This window comes from Brachypodium distachyon, chromosome 3 (genome assembly GCF_000005505.3).
Source record: "Brachypodium distachyon strain Bd21 chromosome 3, Brachypodium_distachyon_v3.0, whole genome shotgun sequence".
In the NCBI taxonomy this organism is placed as follows: Eukaryota; Viridiplantae; Streptophyta; class Magnoliopsida; order Poales; family Poaceae; genus Brachypodium; species Brachypodium distachyon.
The window spans coordinates 13,223,673-13,241,613 of NC_016133.3; the positions used below are offsets into that span (position 1 = coordinate 13,223,673).

Sequence of the window (17,941 nt, forward strand, 5' to 3'; positions counted from 1 at the left end):
TTTTCTATTTCTTAGGCGATTGATAAATAACTATTTCTAAGTCGTTTTAAAATTTGAATTTTCCAAACTTGTACACCTCTACCAGTTTAATAGCAAAACCGCAATAAATCCATCGTCTGAGAAATAGCAAAGCCGTATACTTAATAAGGATATCTATAGTAGCTTCAGTAAGGCCTCTCATTCCTATGTTTCATTCTCCGCAAATTAGCACTATATGATATATTTTCTCCTGTAATTATCAGGAACTTTAAACGCAAACTTTTTTTCTTCTTATCGAAGCTGCAATTTATTGTTTTTAGGACAAGATAAAGCGCGATCTCAGTGAACCTAAGTACACTAGCTTGGATGCACAAATACTCTGCAAATTCTTGTGTTCTGCCCGATGCTTAGCTCTCAGGATGACCGCTGCGTAGGAATTGATGACAGCACATTTGTGTAGAACAGAGAGCTAGCTATACTGATGGCCATATTGCAGGAGATTGACCGTGACATAACCTGTCCGAACGATCCTACCTGCAGCCTGAGGAGTTGATCAAGTTTTGCTTGGGTTCCTGGCGCCTCCTGTTCCCGCTTATGGACAATCCATCGTGATCATGCATGATATGTATCTTTAAATTTCCCTCATATATGTCAGATACACATTTCTGCTCTTTTTGTGTGCTATTTATGGTCGGCATGTGCAACATGTATGCATGTATTGAGATGAGTTTTACTAAAAAAAATTTGCTAGAAGAGATGAGTTTTACTAGCTAGGAAGGAAACCAAGATTGCTATTTATCTCCGTAGTCTCGAAAGAATTAAAGGAGCCAAGTGTGTAAGTGGTAGTGTCAATTGAATGATTCACCAACCAGACCACAACTTCTATTTCCATGAATATATAGTTTCCAAAACGGTTTTGCTAAACAACAGTCGCCTGAGATTTGTGTGATCGAAGTCGACGCGTGCGAACCATTTGATGGACTGTTAGATTCGTGCTGGAGTGGCGTCTCTGTGTTTGTGTTTTTGGGCTGGGCCGTGACCACAGAGTTTTTTGGGCTTCTCGTCTGTGCCTCTTTGTATGCATCGCCGTCCTTTGGCATTCTCCGTTAACTCTTTTCTTTTTCGTGGTTTCTTTCGTGGTGCTGCCGCGCGACGTCTCGGCTGCGCCTCATCGCCGCACGGCGCCGTCGTGATCGCGTCGGGGCAAGGCAATCAAGTAAGCCGACGCTGATTTCGACACCCCTCCGTTCCAATCCCCCCATCCCCCCTCCCCCACAGCTGTCTGCTTGCTCGCCGCCGCTCGCCGACGATGCTTAATTCGCGATGGGGGGCGATGCAAGCCGACGTCGACTAACTGGTGGCGGTCGAGGCCGGGGGTCGGTTTTGGGGATGTTCGGGGGCATCCGCGAATCGAGCTTTTTCCATGTATGCTTAATTTTGTTATGTTCATTTTTTGTGATACACTTCTGTTTTCTCGCACAGGTCATTTTTTCGGGAGAGAAGGAGTTAGAAGGTGGCAATGGAATTGAGCTCGCCATCAAGCCTTAACACGACAGTAAGTGTTACATGCCGCAGGGGGGAGGGGATCCCCACGTTTTCTGTGCCTTTCTGTTAGCTGTTTTGGTAGTAATTAGGGTTTATACAGGATATATGTGATAGATGTCCTTTCTCAATACCTGATGTGGATACCTGCTTTGGATTTTTTTTTTGCGCTACATGTTGTTCTTGTGTAGTGTACACTAGGGGGTCCTGCGCACAGATATACATGATGTGGATACCTGCCTGGTTTGTTCCATTTTTTCTCTTTTTTGTTTCTATGCAGATTACTTGTGCAATATATATTGTTGCGCGGAAAACGCACATCTTAATACTGCACTTACGCATGTTGTTTTTTGGCTGGAACTAGTGACATTCGACACAGCAGCAGGCTAGTAGGTGTATACCATGATCTTCATGTTCCTGTTTTTTATGAGGCACTTGTTTTTGTTTTTCATTCATTATTTTTTGTCGGGCTTTTCACTTTTTTTTTACAACTGTGTATTCGAGAGACAGATCTTTTTATTCTTTTATATTGGTTGTTCTTTGTACTTGTAATAATACACATGTTATGGTTTTATGTTACCTTTTTTATATTTTACTTTAGGCTGGCGGGGGAGGGCACGATCACCACGAGTCTGAGTCAGAGGATAGTGCTGAAGAAAACAATCCTAAATGCAGAGTTCAATTCATCTCAGATTCTTCATATGAAGATGACGATCATATTAATGAAGTAAGCGTTTTGTTCGCCATATTTTTTTGTTTGTTGTGATTTTTTTTCATAGGGATATTTGAGATTTCTTCAGCATGTTTTATAGGTAGCACGTTTTCTTTTTTTCTTTTTTTTTCCCACACTGACGGCGTGAAATTAACATCATCTCTATGTTATGAGCAGCTGGAACACACAGATTCTGACAACCAACACACAAAGTTCTTCCATGATGTTACAGATATGGTTAGGTTTTTATTGCTTTATGTCTTCTTACCTCCCATTTTTTTGGGCCATTCCATCCCATCATTCATTTTTTGTGTGTGGTGTACTATGCGTTTTATATAGGTATTGCAAGGGCTCAAACGGAAACGTCGGAGAAAGTCAATGCGCAAGGAAAGCAGGAAGGTATCTCTTTTTTTGCTTTCATTATTAAATTTTTTCTCTCTATGTTTTTTCTGTGTTTTTTACCTATCTGTTTTGTAGAGAGCAAAGTTTGGAATTCAGCTAGCAGGAGGGAATGAAGCTGAAATTGTGCCAAAAGCTTACAGCAGATGCAATGTACATTATCTGCATGAGGTTATAAGAAGTTTCCGCAATTGCGAAAGGAAATGTGGTCTCATAAGAGGAGCAGGTTTTGGGGACATTCTTCAGTTCGACGGCTGTATTGTACCAAGATCCTTTGCTCAATGGATTGCCGACTGCACGAATGTGCGTACTGAAGAAGTGTGTGTGGGGGAGCAAAGAATCCAGCTGGGCACAGAGCACGTGGCTTCCATTGTTGGCATTCCATCTGCTGGTCTAACTATACAAACTACTGGAGAAGATGGGAAGATTTCTTTTCTTGCTTCTATTGGATTGAAAGAGCTCCCACCAATAAAGTTTTTTGGCAGCAAAGTTATGAACGAAGATCTACCGGATGATATGTTCATTAGATGTGTTCTTGTTGTCGTCTTGTCCACTTTCCTGTGCCCAACCTCTAGCACATTCCCTAGCACTAAGTATCTTGGTGCTCTGGTAGATATTGACAAGATCAAAGACATGGACTGGGCAAAGCTAACGCACAACTGGATGATTAACTGCATCAAGAAGTATCAGAAACAAAGAGCAAAACGAAAACGTCTCACCTGCACTCTCGGGGGCTGCATCTATAGCTTGGCGGTAAGTGCAGTTTTTTTTTTCATTTACAAGGTGGGGAGTGGGGAGCGGGAATGCCTAGAGAGTGTTTTTGCGTATTTTTTTTCTTCCTGACAATTTTTTTGTTTTAATCTGCATGTGCCAGGTACGCTGCCTTGATGAAGTTGATTTTGAGGGAATTCATCTTGAACAAACACTGCCCAGGATACTTGTTTGGAAAGGTGACATGATAATTCAGTACAGCAAGCTATACATGTGCCCCAACGGGAAATATGGATTTTTACCTGTGAGTTTCAGCTCAGGTTTTTGTTTTTCTCTTTTTTTTCCCTGTTTTTTTTCTTCGGAGCGTGATTTGTTTTTTTCTTATTAGGTAAAAGAGAATAACAAATCTTCTTTTAGTATTGCTAACAAGAAAGAATCAAGAGAGAAGCTGTTGATGGAGTTGAAGAATTTTTTAGAGTGTTCAATGACACAATCCCTTTCTTCCGAGGTATTTTCTTTTTCACACCCAGAACAGTACAACTTTTTTATACATTGCAGTATCCTGCATTTTTTCCCCTTGAGATCATCTGCAACTTGCAACTGCAATATGTAATCTTGTACGACCAATGCCTGTTTTTTCTTTTTTTTCGCACCTTGAATTTTTATCAAAGATGTTATGTTTTTTTTATCTGCTTTTGCCCAATTGATTTTTTCTTGTTCCTGTAATGTTCACAGGTGAAGGAAAATGTTGTATCTATCTTTGATGCGTACATGGGGACTGAAGATGAACATTGTTGGGAAAAAGCAAAGCGCTTATTGACAGACGTGCTGATGAGCATCACGACTAATTGCAACATTATGTTGAAGGAAGAGCATCATAATGGAAACATAGGAATACTATCAGGCGACACTGAAGTAGCGGGGAGTTCACAGGAGGCATCATACAACTGCGAAGGCGCATCAGACAACACTCTGAAAGTTGACTCTGATGGTGCAAGTACAAATGAAGGTACTGGACTAGGTACTTTTTTTTTCTTTTTTTTTGTTATTCTTGAGGACACTCAACAACTGCAGACTTTTTTCTATCCCCCCTCGTGTGCGTGACCTCCTGATGTACCATAGTTTTTTTCTGTTTACCTTTGTTTCTTCGGCATTTTTTGTAGGAACTACAAATGGGGAAAGGAAAAAAGAGCAACCACCCCATAGTGGAGACAAATCTAAACAAGATTCAATGGTATGTCAACATCAAATTTTTTATTTTTTGGTTACGTGGCGTAAAATGAGGGTTTTTTTATTTCCTTTTTCCCTTGTGTCATAACTTGGTTTTTAAGCATCATTTTTTTTTTGTGTTTTTTAGGAGCACAAAGATGTGACAACAACACAATTTGAATCAGGTAACAAAGGGGGCGATGGGATGCATTTTGCTCATACAGTGCAAGAATTGGATGGTACAAATGGGAATGTTACAGGGCTTTCCAACCCAATCATGCCAACAGTGGTATATAACATGCTTTCCTTTTAAAATCTTTTGTTTGTTTTTCCTTTTTTTTCCCAACGGTAATTGATTTTTTGATGTGCTTTTTTTTTCGGCCTGTGTTTGGCACCTTAATGTTTTATGTTTATCCATTTTTTTATATGTTCACCCATTATTGATATGTTCCTTTTTTCTTTTTTGTCATATTAATGTTTTGTTTTTCTGTGTCAATAACAGATGGAGCTGGATACCTATGCCAAAGATGTAAACAAGGATGTACATCTCACCGATCATCAATATGAAAAAACTTCAAAACTGCCTACAACTGACACTAGTGCAGTCCAAAACGAAATTGCGTTGCATGTCCCCCCCTAAACCTGGAAATATTGTACTAGCTGATACCATAAGTTTCCCCGAGGTCACAAGAATCACAAAAGGTTCTGATTTTATGACTAAACCTCAGAAATCAAAGGAAACTTCAGGTATACTCAATGTGATGGAAGAAACACAGCCACCTGGTGACAAAGGAGCAAAAGTTGTTATTGTGAGTTTGTATATGTACATTTTTTTCATTTTGCATTTTTTTTAATGTGGGGGGGAGCTCCAGCTTTGCACACCATGCATTTTTTTCCTAATTGTTTCCATCATATAAGATCCGTTTTTTGTTATGTTGCTTTTTTCCTCACAGGCTAATAAGTTTTGCAATGAAGCAACAGTACCATCTTCAAGCAACCAGAGCGCAAGCCTAAACCATATGCTGCTGGATGATTCTCGCAGAGCTGATGATACAATCTCAGTATATTATGAAGCAACAAGCATTGCGATAGTTAACAACATAATGCAAAAATTGGAAAAGCCGAAGGAAACAACCATGCCTAGTTGGAAGGTTTCTCAACATGAAGAAGTAATGCATGAACCAGTTTTTTGTGTTTTAATTTTTCATTTTCCCAGAGTCACCGAACCCGATGCGGCAAAGGTTTCACCGACTGTTTTTTCTTCCCAAAATATGCTGTAAATCATTGCAGGCAAACATCAATAAAGATGAAGCGAACAAAAAGAGTTCCACATTTGCAGGTGCAACATCTTTTGTTCCTAATCTCCATTTTTTATTCATTTAACTTGTGCCTTTTTTATCTTTTTATTTTTTACTTTTTTTTTCTACGTACCTGATCATTAGCAGGGAAAACAATGACATGCCTTGATGTACAACATACTGACCAAGTACTTCAGAACACAAGCATGGCAGCAATAGGTTTTAAATTGACACCTTCCTGTTTTTCTTTTGTTATGTCCTCTTATACTTATGTCCTGCATTTTTATGTCCTCTTATACTTATGTCCTCCATCAGCACTTTTTTTGTCTCTTTAATGATTTAACGTCTTTGTTTTATCAAAACAGCGCAAGCATATCCATGCAGCGAAACAAAATCAGACTCAGATAAATATGCATTATATGACGAGCAATGCAGAAGTGTAAATAGTTGGTGCGAAGCGGATTTTTCAGAAGAGTATGTTGATAAGAGTAGCATCAACAATAAGGTAAATAAATATTTTTTCTCATGGGGGGAAAGAAATTCATGACAAATTCCTTTTTTTCATGGACTAATGTGAAAACCACCTCCACGGACTAATGTGAAAACTTCTTTTTTTTTCAGGAAAATATCCATCCCCTGACAAGCTACTATGCAAGTCCAGCATATCAGGTTAATGGTTTTTTTCTAAATGTACCAGACAGATGTACATTTTATTTTTCCATCTTCACATCTTTGCCTCCCTATTTTTTCCTTTCTATATCCGCATGTTTTTGGGCGCTATACATGCTTTTTTTGTTAACTGATTTTTCCTATGCTGTAGGCAAGGATGGCTACATATGGCCCTTAGCAGAAACTAAATGAATCTGATATTCAATGTGCCCAAAAACAACAAAACAATGGCCACTGTAGTTGTGCAAAAACAGTGTCTCCAATTAAGCCCAGAAAATTACTCGAACAGTTGGTATGTTTTTTTTCCTACATTTTTTCCATCGTTTCGTTTTATGTTTATTTTTTTGAACAGAATTTCTATAATTTTTTAGTTTCAGCATATTTAAGTTTACTTTTTCAAAAAACACATTTTACAGGACTCCGCTGTCACAGTGAGAGGAAATGGCAACCAACACTTTAATGAAGGAAAACGAGAGGACCCCATCAATATTGAGGTTTTCTTCTTTTTTTTATCCTCGTTTGTCAGTCATCCCTTCTTGATCATGGTGGGCAGGCCTTTAATTTATGAACATTTTCATCAAATAGGATTCAGAAGAGTTAGAAATTCTTGACGAGGAAAGCTATTCAAAACAACTCCAGGAAAAACAAGTGCAGCGAAGGTTCAAAGGAGCAGAAGCAAAACTACCAAAGATTTCAAATGCAGGGGTCTATTTTTTCATTGACTTTGTTATTTCATCGAAAATTTCATAGCTACAGACATTTTTGGTTCTTACAGATTCTGTTTAACATTTTCATTTTTTTTGCCCTTTTTACCCATCTTCTTTTTCAATTTTTTTTTGTTGCGACCAGGATGCTTCACCTGTCCAGTTTTTGGGGGAGAGGAACAGAGAAACTTGCAACATTCTAACTGACAAAACAGATCAGATGTACAACCAAGCCAATAACAAAAGACGAGTCCTGCAGCCTAGCAAGTGGGTATGTTCACCTTACGAGACAGGGAAAGTAAATGTAAGGAACGATGAAGCAAGACTTTACCAATGTATCATGGCACTTGGCTCAAGCAGAGAATATAAGTAGTAAGTTAACATCCCTTGTTGTCCTTTTCTTTTTTTCTACAAAGTTTATGCAAACCGTAACTTTTGTGTTTTTTTTCTTTTTGTTTGACTTGGGGGTCCTTGCAACTATGTTTGGGGGGTTTATCAAAGTATCAGTAGCGAGTTAACATTAACAACCACACCAAAACTTGCTATTGAGTAGTGCTAACACTATTTGTTGGCTTTCACTTGTAGAACCGCATTTTTTTTTCTATCTTCAATTTTTTTGCAGGGTTGTTTTTTTTAAATCGTACCGTAAACGTTCAACTTCTTGCAACCTGCAACCATGTTTTTTTTTTGCAACATGCAATTTTTTCCTACGCACTGCAACAAAAATCTTTTTTTGGAACCTGCAATTTGTGTTTCTTGCAACCTGCAATTTTCTTTTTTTTTCTGCAGAGCGGTTGCAACTGCAACCTGCAAATTTTTGCTGCACACTCCTTTTTTTTTTCCCTATGCACTTACTGGGATACAAATCTGGGAGTTGCAACCTGCAACTTTCTGTATATTGCAGCCTGCAACTTTGGTTTCTTTTTTTTGCAACCTGTGATTTTGTTAATTTTGCAGGTGGAAGGTCAAGCCACATGCTGCAGTAGCATTTTTGGTTTCTTTTTTTGCAACCTGCAACTTTTGGTTTCTTTTTTGCAACCTCTTGAGATTTTTGCAGTAGCATTTCGTACATTTTTTGCAACCTGCAACTTGCATTCTTTGTAACTGCAATTTTTTAAAAAAGCAAGATAACTAGCAATGTGCAAGTTTATGTGCTGCAAGTTGATTGAAAATTTGTTTTTATGCAGCCGGATAGCAATTTATTTCGACAAGGTGAGGGTGAGCTTCAAGACATTTGCTGACTCTTTCAGACCCGAGGGGTGGGTGGAGGGTTATGTTCTCAATACCTTCTGCCGCAAACTGTTTAGAGACAATCACCCAAGAGAGTCATTGAAACACTTCTTCCACACAATGAGTGTAAGTTTCTCTGAATTTATTTTAGTGCATTGTTTTCTTCTCACTGGATTTCCTTTTGTTACGTAATGTCATTATTTTAGTGCATTGTTTTATTTTTTGTGTTTGTATGTGCTGGATTTTCTTGTTTATTCTTTTTTTAATGTGAAAGTAAATTGCTTCCCAGGAATATTTCCTAGAGAAATATACAACTGATGCAAAGAGGGAGAAAATGAAAGTGGGGGTAATGCACGCGTTTGAGGGAGCAGGGTCGGCAATGAAATTGCACCTCAGTAACATGGTGATTGTTTTCTTTTTTTTTTGCACATCACACACATCCTGATGATGTTTTCATGTTTCTCTTTTTTTTTTCTTGTGATGCCCACATACATCACTCATGACCTTTTTTCACGTATTCCATGCAGCTATATTTCCCAACTCTTAACATGCAGCACTGGTTTCTATTTATCGTTGACTTGAGGGACGAGAAGTTCATCGTCCTGGATTCATTATTTGGACCCGACAATATTTTACACCGCGAATCTTCACAGCTTCTGGCAAGTTTGAACAATTTTTTTATAACACTCGTTCCTAGCTTCTTAAACAGTTTTTTTTTCATACTGCTTTGATCAACAGGCCTTTTTTTGGGGGTTTAATAATTTTGTATTGATAATGCAGATAAAGAATTTCATAAAAGCCTGGTACGATCGTGGATTACCCAGATTACGCTTCGAGGATTATGGCATAATGTTCCCAAGAGTTCCAAAACAAAATGACGGGTTAGTAACTGTTTTCCGAAATCATTATAGGACACACTGCTTTTTTTTTATGTTTCAAATGTTTATCTGATAATTTTTATTCTTTTTCATGTCTTTTGCGCTGTGTGTTTGGTGAGCAAGCATGACTGCGGGATCTTCGTGATGAAATTCATGGAGCTGTGGGACCCAAGGAACCAACCATCGTGTGCATTTTCTAAAGACGATATACCAAGCATAAGAATCAAAATATGCAACGATCTGATGTTCTCAAACTTCAACATAGAAGAGGATGCAAAGAATTTTGCCTGGAATTACGTCCCATCAGTAAGCAATGTTTGTTTCTCTTTTTTCTAACTTTGAAATGCCCGACCTCTTTTTTTTCTGATGGCTTATTCATTTTGATCCTGTTTTTTTTTTGTTTGGCAGATGTACATCCCAGGGAGCAAATGAGAAGTATGGACACTTGAAGATCTTTTAGCAGGCCATAGCACAACAGTTTAGAAGCAGATAGAGAGTTCGGTTTTTTCTTTGTGTCTTTTTTTTAGGGCTACACCTGTTACATACTAATGTACGCACGGATCTGAACAAGTTTAGTCCTCTCTTTTTTTGTTTTTTGGGATGACCAGCACGACTGTGTTTTTTGTTTGTTTTTTCTTTCTTCATTTTTTTTGGGATGACAGAAGTGTAAGAAGTTTAGTTTGAAGACAGCTTTTTAAAAAAATAAATAAAGCGCATCTCTTTCTAAATGCCAGTCATTTTGTTTGGTCTAATGTCATTTTAATTTTGGTTTCCCTCAATACATAGTAAAAAAATTTATGCAACAAGATGTGTAGTGCTATGTACAGATTCTTCTTTTTGTTTGCATTACAGACTTTATTCCTCAGATGTAGTAATAATGGAGCAATTACCCAGTCTGCTGGAATAAACATATGTAGCAAGCTTGTGTTTGTTTTTTATATTTTTTTATCTCATAACGTCATGCAGCAAAACACACAGCACAAAAACTAGGTGTATATGATTCATAAACATAAATTCCATGTTTTAATGTTCGAAGGAAGTCTGCCTATGTTCTGATATTTTTGTTCCCAAAAAAAAAATCCTCATACATGAATTTAGCCATCTTGCTTTCTCTGTTTCCTAGATGGTGTAAGGAGCATGCTCTCAATTGCTTTCCGAGTTGGTTTCCTGATCCTGGGAGATTGGACATCTCTTTGGGGGAACGGAGATGAGATATCTGTGTTAGCATGACCACTTCCGCCCGTTTTCGGGGTGCTTGGCTTCTTTCCTTTGTTTTTTTCAGCCGTCTTGGGGGCCCCTGCCTTGCGTGTACTCGCAACAGCAACCCTTTGCTTCTTTCTAGCATTCTGAGTCGCAGTAGGGACACTTCCTGTATTTTTATTAACAAAAAAACCAGATTATAACAAAAAAAATGCTGCAAGAGGCGCAGTATCAAAACAAATACATGCACAGAAAAGGGAAGTATAAGTTTTTTTTATGGGGTGGGGCAGGAGTGGTAGTGGGGGGGGGGAGGGGGGCATTACCTTGCTTTGTTTTATTGCTTCGTTTCCCTTTCTGGAATTTTTCCTTGTCTATGGCCAACTTTTTGCATGTTTTTATGTTGTGATCATGATCTCCACAATGGCTGCACGTAATCTGTTGTTTAGTGAAAATTTCTTCGGCAAGCGTCTTTTGCCTCCCCTGCACTTTAGGACGCCCTTTTGATTTAGCAACATCAGGTTCTTTGTATATAGCGCTAGAGTTATGTGCAACATGGGACACATCAGGTGCTGTATTGTCTGCAGGCAGTTGGTTATCAATCTCAGGCTGTCCAAATTGCTTTTGTTGTTCTTTCTGTTCTGCTTCTTTTCTGATCTCAGATAGCTTCCGACGAATTTTTGTGCTCTTGTTGACCAAGTACATATATGTTTCTGTCAACGTGCACGCTTCTGCTGCCAAATCTGTCATCGTCTTAGACAATATGTTGTATCTGAAATGGCTATTTTCTGCTGTTAGCTGCAGCGGCACACCGCATCGCATGTCACGTACATCTTTAATTTCTGTTGGTCTCCATCTTTCAATAAAATACTTTTCAGGCAGAACAGAAACATTAAGGTGCAAAAGGACCTTTAAGGCATGGCAGCACAATATCCCATCTTTTTGGAACCTAGCACAAATGCAAGATATGTCCTCATTTGCCCAATCCACCATGACCATGAATTTTCTTTCTCTGAAATCTAACTCTGCAAGCATATTGGATTTGTAAACTTCATAACTAACATTCTTCTCTACCTCTTCCACATGAATTTTTTGTGTCATCTTCAGCTGTGTTTGAAATTTGTAGAAAATGCTTCTATTGTACAATTTTGCAGCCTGTAACTCAATTTCAGAACCTGCCCACAAAGTTGGTTTAGTAGTTCTTGTTTTTGAGTCTTGCTCTTTTTCTTTTTCTACTATGTCCTCAGAAATTCTCTGATACTCACCAAGGAAACTGATGATGCTATATGTTGCCCCCACATTATCTTTGAAAATGGCATTTGTGCCCTCACTCCTGGCTGTAGAATGTATGAAGGGAAAAAAAATCCTTCTTGAAATATACAGGAACAAAGTTTTTCCTTATCTCCCACATATGCTGGAAATACTTGACATTCTCAAATCTGTACTTCTGTATCATTGCTTGCCAGAGTGTTTCAAACTCTTCCTCTGTCTGAGATCTGTTAATTATGTCATTAAACTCAACATGCAGTGTTCGTTTGGTTGCAAAACACCTAGCACACTTCTCCTCTGCCTTCTTTTTAATGTGGAACAGGCAGTTTCGATGAGTTGTTTGTGTGAACACACGGGGAATTGCTTGTTTCATCGCAACATCTTGATCCGTGATGATTGTTAGTGGCATTTTGCCTCTCATACACTGCAAGAACTCCTCAAAAAGCCATGTGAAAGTCTCTATCGTCTCATTTTGAAGGATTGCACAAGCAAATAGGCAGTTATCACCATGACCTGTTATCCCAACAAAAGGCGCAAATGGGAGATTATATTTGTTTGTCTTGTACGTAGTGTCAAAACTGACACAGTCTCCGTACAAGTGGTAAAACCTCCTACAGTGCCCATCTGCCCAAAATATATTTTGTACTTTATTCTCATCGTCTATCCGGAAAGCATAATAGAAGCGAGGATCTTCCATTTGCTTTTTTTTGAAGAAATCAATGACCATCATCATGTCATTTTGGTTGCTCTCATTTCTTATAGCCGTTCTGTAGTTGTTAATGTCCTTTTTTGTGTATGGCAGTGCAGAGATGCCACCTCTGAAACCAGCTAGGATTGCCATTATTTTTCTGCTAGGAAGCTTCACTGCATTCATAGTTCTTATCAGCAACTTTTCCTCATCTGTCATGTGCTTGTGCGACCTTAGAAACTTAGCTTCACCGGGGGGGCTTAAAACATGGTTGTGTTCTAATTCAATTTTTGTCACTATCCATTTATCACCTTTCAATGTCACCACCATCGTTGCATGGCAATCTGTCACATCAATGGAATTCTTATTCCTCGGCTTGTTTAACTGTACAGGACAAGCTAATCCATCTTTGGTCTTCCTATTTTGGTCTCTTTTTCTTTTCCTTTCCTCAAGAACTTCCCTACTAACAACTTTCCCTGCCCTGTTGCATCTATATGTATATCTTGTCACTGCATCAGCAGCTGTACCTCTACGATGATAGTTGCCTGCTATTTTTGCAGAGAAACCAACAATGCTGGCATAGGTGTTGTAGAAAGCGAAAGCCTCTACATGGCTGCAGAAAGACATATCAATGCGCGGGACATGCTGAGCTCTGATTTCCTGGCTGCACGACTGAGATGATATCAGTGTTTCATTTTGCAGGTAATTTTCAATATCTTCTTTGCTCAGTTGCTCAACTTCAATTGTGTGTTCTGCATGTGCCTGTTTATCAAATCTGTGAGTTTGTCCATTACCAGTTTGTGCTGTTTTATCTATGGCTGTTGACAAATTTTCAGAGTCAACGGAGACATGATATGTTTCTGCATTTTCATCTTCACTAACACAAGCATCATCATCAGACAAAGCTGGATCCTGATCATTGCATTGACCATCATCTGGTTCCTCAGGGTAAGAACCACGCCCATCCCTGCCAGTTATCATGAATGTTTTGTTCTGTAATACAAAAATTCACCTTCTATCACCATTTTTTGATTTTTGCAGTTAAATTTTTTATAAACATAACAGGAATCGCAGCAAGACATAAAATCTATAAATTTTACCTCAGAGCCCATAGGTTCATGTAAGATATGTTCATATCTTGGATAAAAAGAATCTTGCGGCATCTCAGTGAACGAACCACAGGCAGGTTGTTCACGGGCGACATGATGACCCAATAAATTTTGCACAGAATCATCAGAAATCTGTTTATTTATTTTTTTCAAAGCAAATTTCAGTAAAACAGAAAATAAACATTTAATCAGGAAAACTTTCTTCCATTATCAACATGTCCATACTTAAGAATTGCAGTTCATTTGGTTCTACACTATTATCAAAAGTTTTCGATCAGTTTTTTTGGACTTTTTCCTCCTCTCATACCTGTGTTGGCATGTATGGATCAACAGCTTCCTGCCCAGCAACCACCATTCCTTCCGCACACCGAATTGAATCTGAGGACTCCACACATGGCGGTGCATCCGCCAGGTGAATTGTCTGCAAGACAGGCAGGTTATTGTTCCTTTTTTGCATACAAATTATAATGTTTTTTTTCTTTTTTCTTTTTTAATGCAACCATGTGTTCACAGGGTTCTGGATCTATCAAAAAACGAACCTGACGCGTAACTTGTTGAAACCCAGGGTACCTACTTGGACCCAACAAGAAATCACCGTAAGAATCCATGATTCCTGCGTGTTTCAATCCCTCACACAATCAAACTCAGCATGTTTTGTTTTTTTCTCACGCTTTTTCTGTTGAATCTTTTGTTCATATGTCAAATCTTCGTGAGATCAACAAGAAATTGGTAACCAACAAATCAAGAGGACAAAAAAACTGGGGCTACAACACAAGAAGCAGAGAAGGAGGGAAAGCACTCACCCTGGTACGTATCATGTTCTTCCGCCATTGATAAATCCTGGGGGAGTTTACTTGTGCGTGCCGCCGACGCGCACGCCACCGTCACACCCCCACAGCACCCTCTCTCCGCTCTGGATGGTTATGTGTAGTTTCTGTAATCAGATCGATGCAAGGCTTGGAAAGATCGACGCCTGTTTGTTTTCCGCGGGTTTTTTCCTTTTCTGTCTTGAGGAGGAAGAAAGGGGATTATAGAGCTATGGGCTTGGATTGAGAACAAACAGAACATAAATACAAACAACAGATTCTTAAAGCCCAGTAGCAAGGTATTACAGTGGGATAAAAAAGCCCAATACAAACCGACACAAAGAAAGCCCATAATGGATTTTGACTGAGACACAGGTTCTCACAGTCGATCGGGAAGGGGGAGGAGGTATCGTCGACTGAAACACACGTTCTCGCAGTCGACTGAGATGAATCACATCTCAGTCGACTGCTCCCTAGACAGACCCAAAAAGATTTATCATTATATTTAATTTAGGAGTACAAATTCACTCTAGATTGTATGAATATGTCATATCTTCAATGTCTAAGATTTCTCATGGACGCCGTTAATTTTTGGCGCATGAACACAAACACAAACTGGCCATTTACCTTTATCGTTAAAAAAGTTTCAATTTGCTGAAAAACATTGCACGTGACAATTAGGATGGGATTTTCTACATTATCACAGTGCGATCATCTTCCTCTTCTTTTTTTTCTGTATGATCCATACGGACCGGATTCCACGATCATCCTCTTCTTGAACGGGACTATCCATAAGTCCATCGTGAAGCATCAGGTCATAACGGTCCAGTAACAGGAGTTGTCATTGACAGACTGTAGCCAATCAAGGATAATAACAACATTAGGTATTTTGGATTAAAGCAGGCAAGACCATATACTTCTTGCACATGTTCCTTGCATCAGCTTGCGTTCCCAGTGTCTCCTTTTCCTACTAGATCTATTGACCATTTGCTGTATCCATCTATTGCTTCCGAGTTGGATCATATGTAAGCTTATATTTGCCGGCTTCCGATCGATGTGAAGAAGCCTAGCTAGGCCTGATAGTGATATAAGGTCATATCCATAACTTAATTATGTCATGTGCAGGGATGTGTAATTTCTGTGATGCATTAATGGAAGGCACGTGAACAAATAAAATGTAAAAAAATTAAATGCATTACGTGATCGAGTGTCGTTGCATGTCACATCAAAGTTCCTCGAGCCTTGTGAAGAAATTAATTTCGGTGCAAGCTTTGGAATTCTGCATTTAATTTCTGTAGTAGAAGCCTGTGGTGCTTTAAAGGTCGGTAGGCACATAAAGAGTAAAACTTTTATCGTGAGGCCATTGACAACAAAACATTGAACCATGTGTAATTTTTGTCTTCTGCAGTTAATTTCCGAAGTCTGGAACAACTTTGATGTAACATATGTTTCGTTGTTTCCGTTTCAAGTATTTTTACCATTTTTGTTTAATTTATGTTACGCCAATTCATTGATAGAAGTTTATAGCCCCGTCGGGTTTTATGAGATGGAAAAATCAGTCAAGTGCAGAAATCTAGTTCAATGGTAATTCGGTCAGGTAATGATGTACTATGAATGAAACATCTCTCTTTCTGAATTGGTCCGATCGACATAGATAGCAGTTCAGGACTAATTGGTCCGAGCGTGTGGCTTAGCAGACAGATCAAGCAAGGAACATATCTACAGGATGAGCATCATTTCATTTTTGGCCTTGAGCTTAGATTCTTGATGTCTTACATGCCTAAATTATCAAGTCAATCCGTGCCAGTGCCATTCACATATTTTACACCTGTGTTCCTACATATGCCAACCTCCGTGACGAGTTATGTATGCGTATATATAGAGCATATTTGAGTTTATAACCACATAATGTCTCACCCACCGTCCAGGGTTCTGTCGGTTATATAGGGAGAAGTGAGCAACAAATGTGTGCTACACCAATTAGGATAATTAGCTTCCTGAACTCTACAGTTGTGACACGTACGCCTGTCAAGTTCAAAAGGCATTTGAAAATCAAATGGAAGCTATATCAGATGGTTTTCTCTCTTTGGGAAGCTAGCAATTGATTTTCTCTCTCTTTAATTAAAAGGTAATCTCTAGTCTAAACGTAAGAAAAGGGTGATTAGGAGTTTCTTAAAATCCCCGATCAAATTGTGTCTCAGGATAGAACCCTATCTCGAGCACGCCACGGCCGATTTTCTGGTCCACTGGATCTGGCCATTGTTTGAAGTATACTGTACGTGCTACTTTCAGTGATCAACAGCCATTGTTTTAAGTTTCTTTTTTCTCATCTCGTTCCATAGATCTAAGATGTAGTACATACGAGGAAAAAAACATGAACAGCTAAAAGAAATATATCCAAATTACCTCTTTACGATTGAATCCAAGGTACTCCCTAGTTTTTTAAGATGACACTCCTCCCATTTGGGTTGGAGTACCACTTCATATCATCCGTTGGATCTAAGAAAATAAAGGGCTCATGTCTCTTCCGGGGTACCGTGACGAAGGGAGAAATATGTGAGAGTCTTCCTAAGAAGAAACACATATGCTGCAAATCAGGGGCATGTAAAATTTCCAGCAACATGTTGACGCAAAGAGGGGAAATAAAAGATGGTACCAGGATGTTCTTCTACTGTGTTGGACGTTGGCTTTTAGAATGCTCGTCACTACATGTAGGTGCACAGATACGAAAACTGCGCAGCGACAGGTCACTCGCTATCGAAGCAATAACGTCGGCCCGTCGCCGACACCGCGACGAACCTGCCGAGTTCTTCCCCGGGTGCACAAGGCGATTCCCTTGCTCTTCCAACTCCCCCGCTCAGATCTCCGGTGGCCTGACTCCTCGGCGAATCGGCAGCGGCGACGGCGCACCGTCGGAGAGCCAGACTTGAAGCTTTACCCTCCCGCTTTGATCACATACGGCACTATAACTACAGAGAGAGATCACGTGGATGCATCCCGGCGTGCGATCAGTAAGCCTAGCGCATGTCGCGTGACCGAGCGTGTGGCTTAGCAGACTGATCATACTACAAACATACATACCGGATGAGCAACATTCCTTTGTTTGTCTTGAGCTTAGATTCCTGATGCCTTACATGCCTAAATTACCAAGTAAATCCTGCTGCATCACTCTCAAACGTGTCAGTGACATTCCCATTTTTTCCACCTATGCTCCTACATATGTCAACCTCTGTGACAAGTGATGTATGTGTATATGTATATATAGAGAGAGCATACTTGAGTTTATAACCACATAATGTCTCACCAACCGTCCAGATTCTGACGGGTATATATGGAGACGTGAGCAACAAATGTGCCCTACACCAACTAAGTTAATCAGCCGCCTGAATTCGTTCTACAGGTCACACGCCTGTTAGGTCCAAGGGCAGTTGAAATCAGCTGGAAGCTAGAGAATACAAAGAAGATGTAAGTTTTCTTAAATTGGTAACGGTAAAGTGATTCAGAAGCAGATAACAGAGATTATCTGTTTTTAAACTAACTG

At 39.3% G+C, this 17,941-nt stretch overlaps 2 protein-coding genes and 1 long non-coding RNA gene across 3 annotated transcripts; 2 read left to right on the top strand and 1 right to left on the bottom strand.

Moving 5' to 3' along the window:
• Positions 1–1,106: 1,106 nt before the first annotated feature.
• LOC112271480 lies at positions 1,107–9,112 on the top strand. The gene is made up of 24 exons (XM_024460625.1): positions 1,107–1,195; positions 1,462–1,534; positions 2,123–2,248; positions 2,411–2,470; positions 2,573–2,632; positions 2,711–3,385; positions 3,507–3,647; positions 3,732–3,851; positions 4,079–4,352; positions 4,507–4,577; positions 4,701–4,841; positions 5,055–5,361; positions 5,506–5,721; positions 5,843–5,891; positions 5,998–6,069; positions 6,216–6,355; positions 6,472–6,519; positions 6,671–6,811; positions 6,936–7,013; positions 7,105–7,224; positions 7,369–7,595; positions 8,411–8,579; positions 8,743–8,856; positions 8,981–9,112. The coding sequence occupies exons 2-12, from the start codon at positions 1,499–1,501 to the stop codon at positions 5,190–5,192; spliced, it is 1,842 nt and encodes a 613-aa protein (XP_024316393.1). The 5' UTR covers positions 1,107–1,195; positions 1,462–1,498; the 3' UTR covers positions 5,193–5,361; positions 5,506–5,721; positions 5,843–5,891; positions 5,998–6,069; positions 6,216–6,355; positions 6,472–6,519; positions 6,671–6,811; positions 6,936–7,013; positions 7,105–7,224; positions 7,369–7,595; positions 8,411–8,579; positions 8,743–8,856; positions 8,981–9,112.
• A 120-nt stretch (positions 9,113–9,232) lies between these two features.
• LOC112271481 lies at positions 9,233–10,059 on the top strand. The gene is made up of 3 exons (XR_002964483.1): positions 9,233–9,334; positions 9,455–9,637; positions 9,740–10,059. It is a non-coding gene; the product is annotated as an uncharacterized LOC112271481 (long non-coding RNA).
• A 295-nt stretch (positions 10,060–10,354) lies between these two features.
• Positions 10,355–14,564, bottom strand: LOC112271820 (protein FAR1-RELATED SEQUENCE 5-like). Its single transcript, XM_024462000.1, has 6 exons — positions 14,398–14,564; positions 14,134–14,207; positions 13,902–14,015; positions 13,586–13,726; positions 10,855–13,478; positions 10,355–10,700 (listed from the first exon to the last, which is right to left on the bottom strand). The coding sequence occupies exons 1-5, from the start codon at positions 14,423–14,425 to the stop codon at positions 11,856–11,858; spliced, it is 1,980 nt and encodes a 659-aa protein (XP_024317768.1). The 5' UTR covers positions 14,426–14,564; the 3' UTR covers positions 10,355–10,700; positions 10,855–11,855.
• Positions 14,565–17,941: the final 3,377 nt, after the last annotated feature.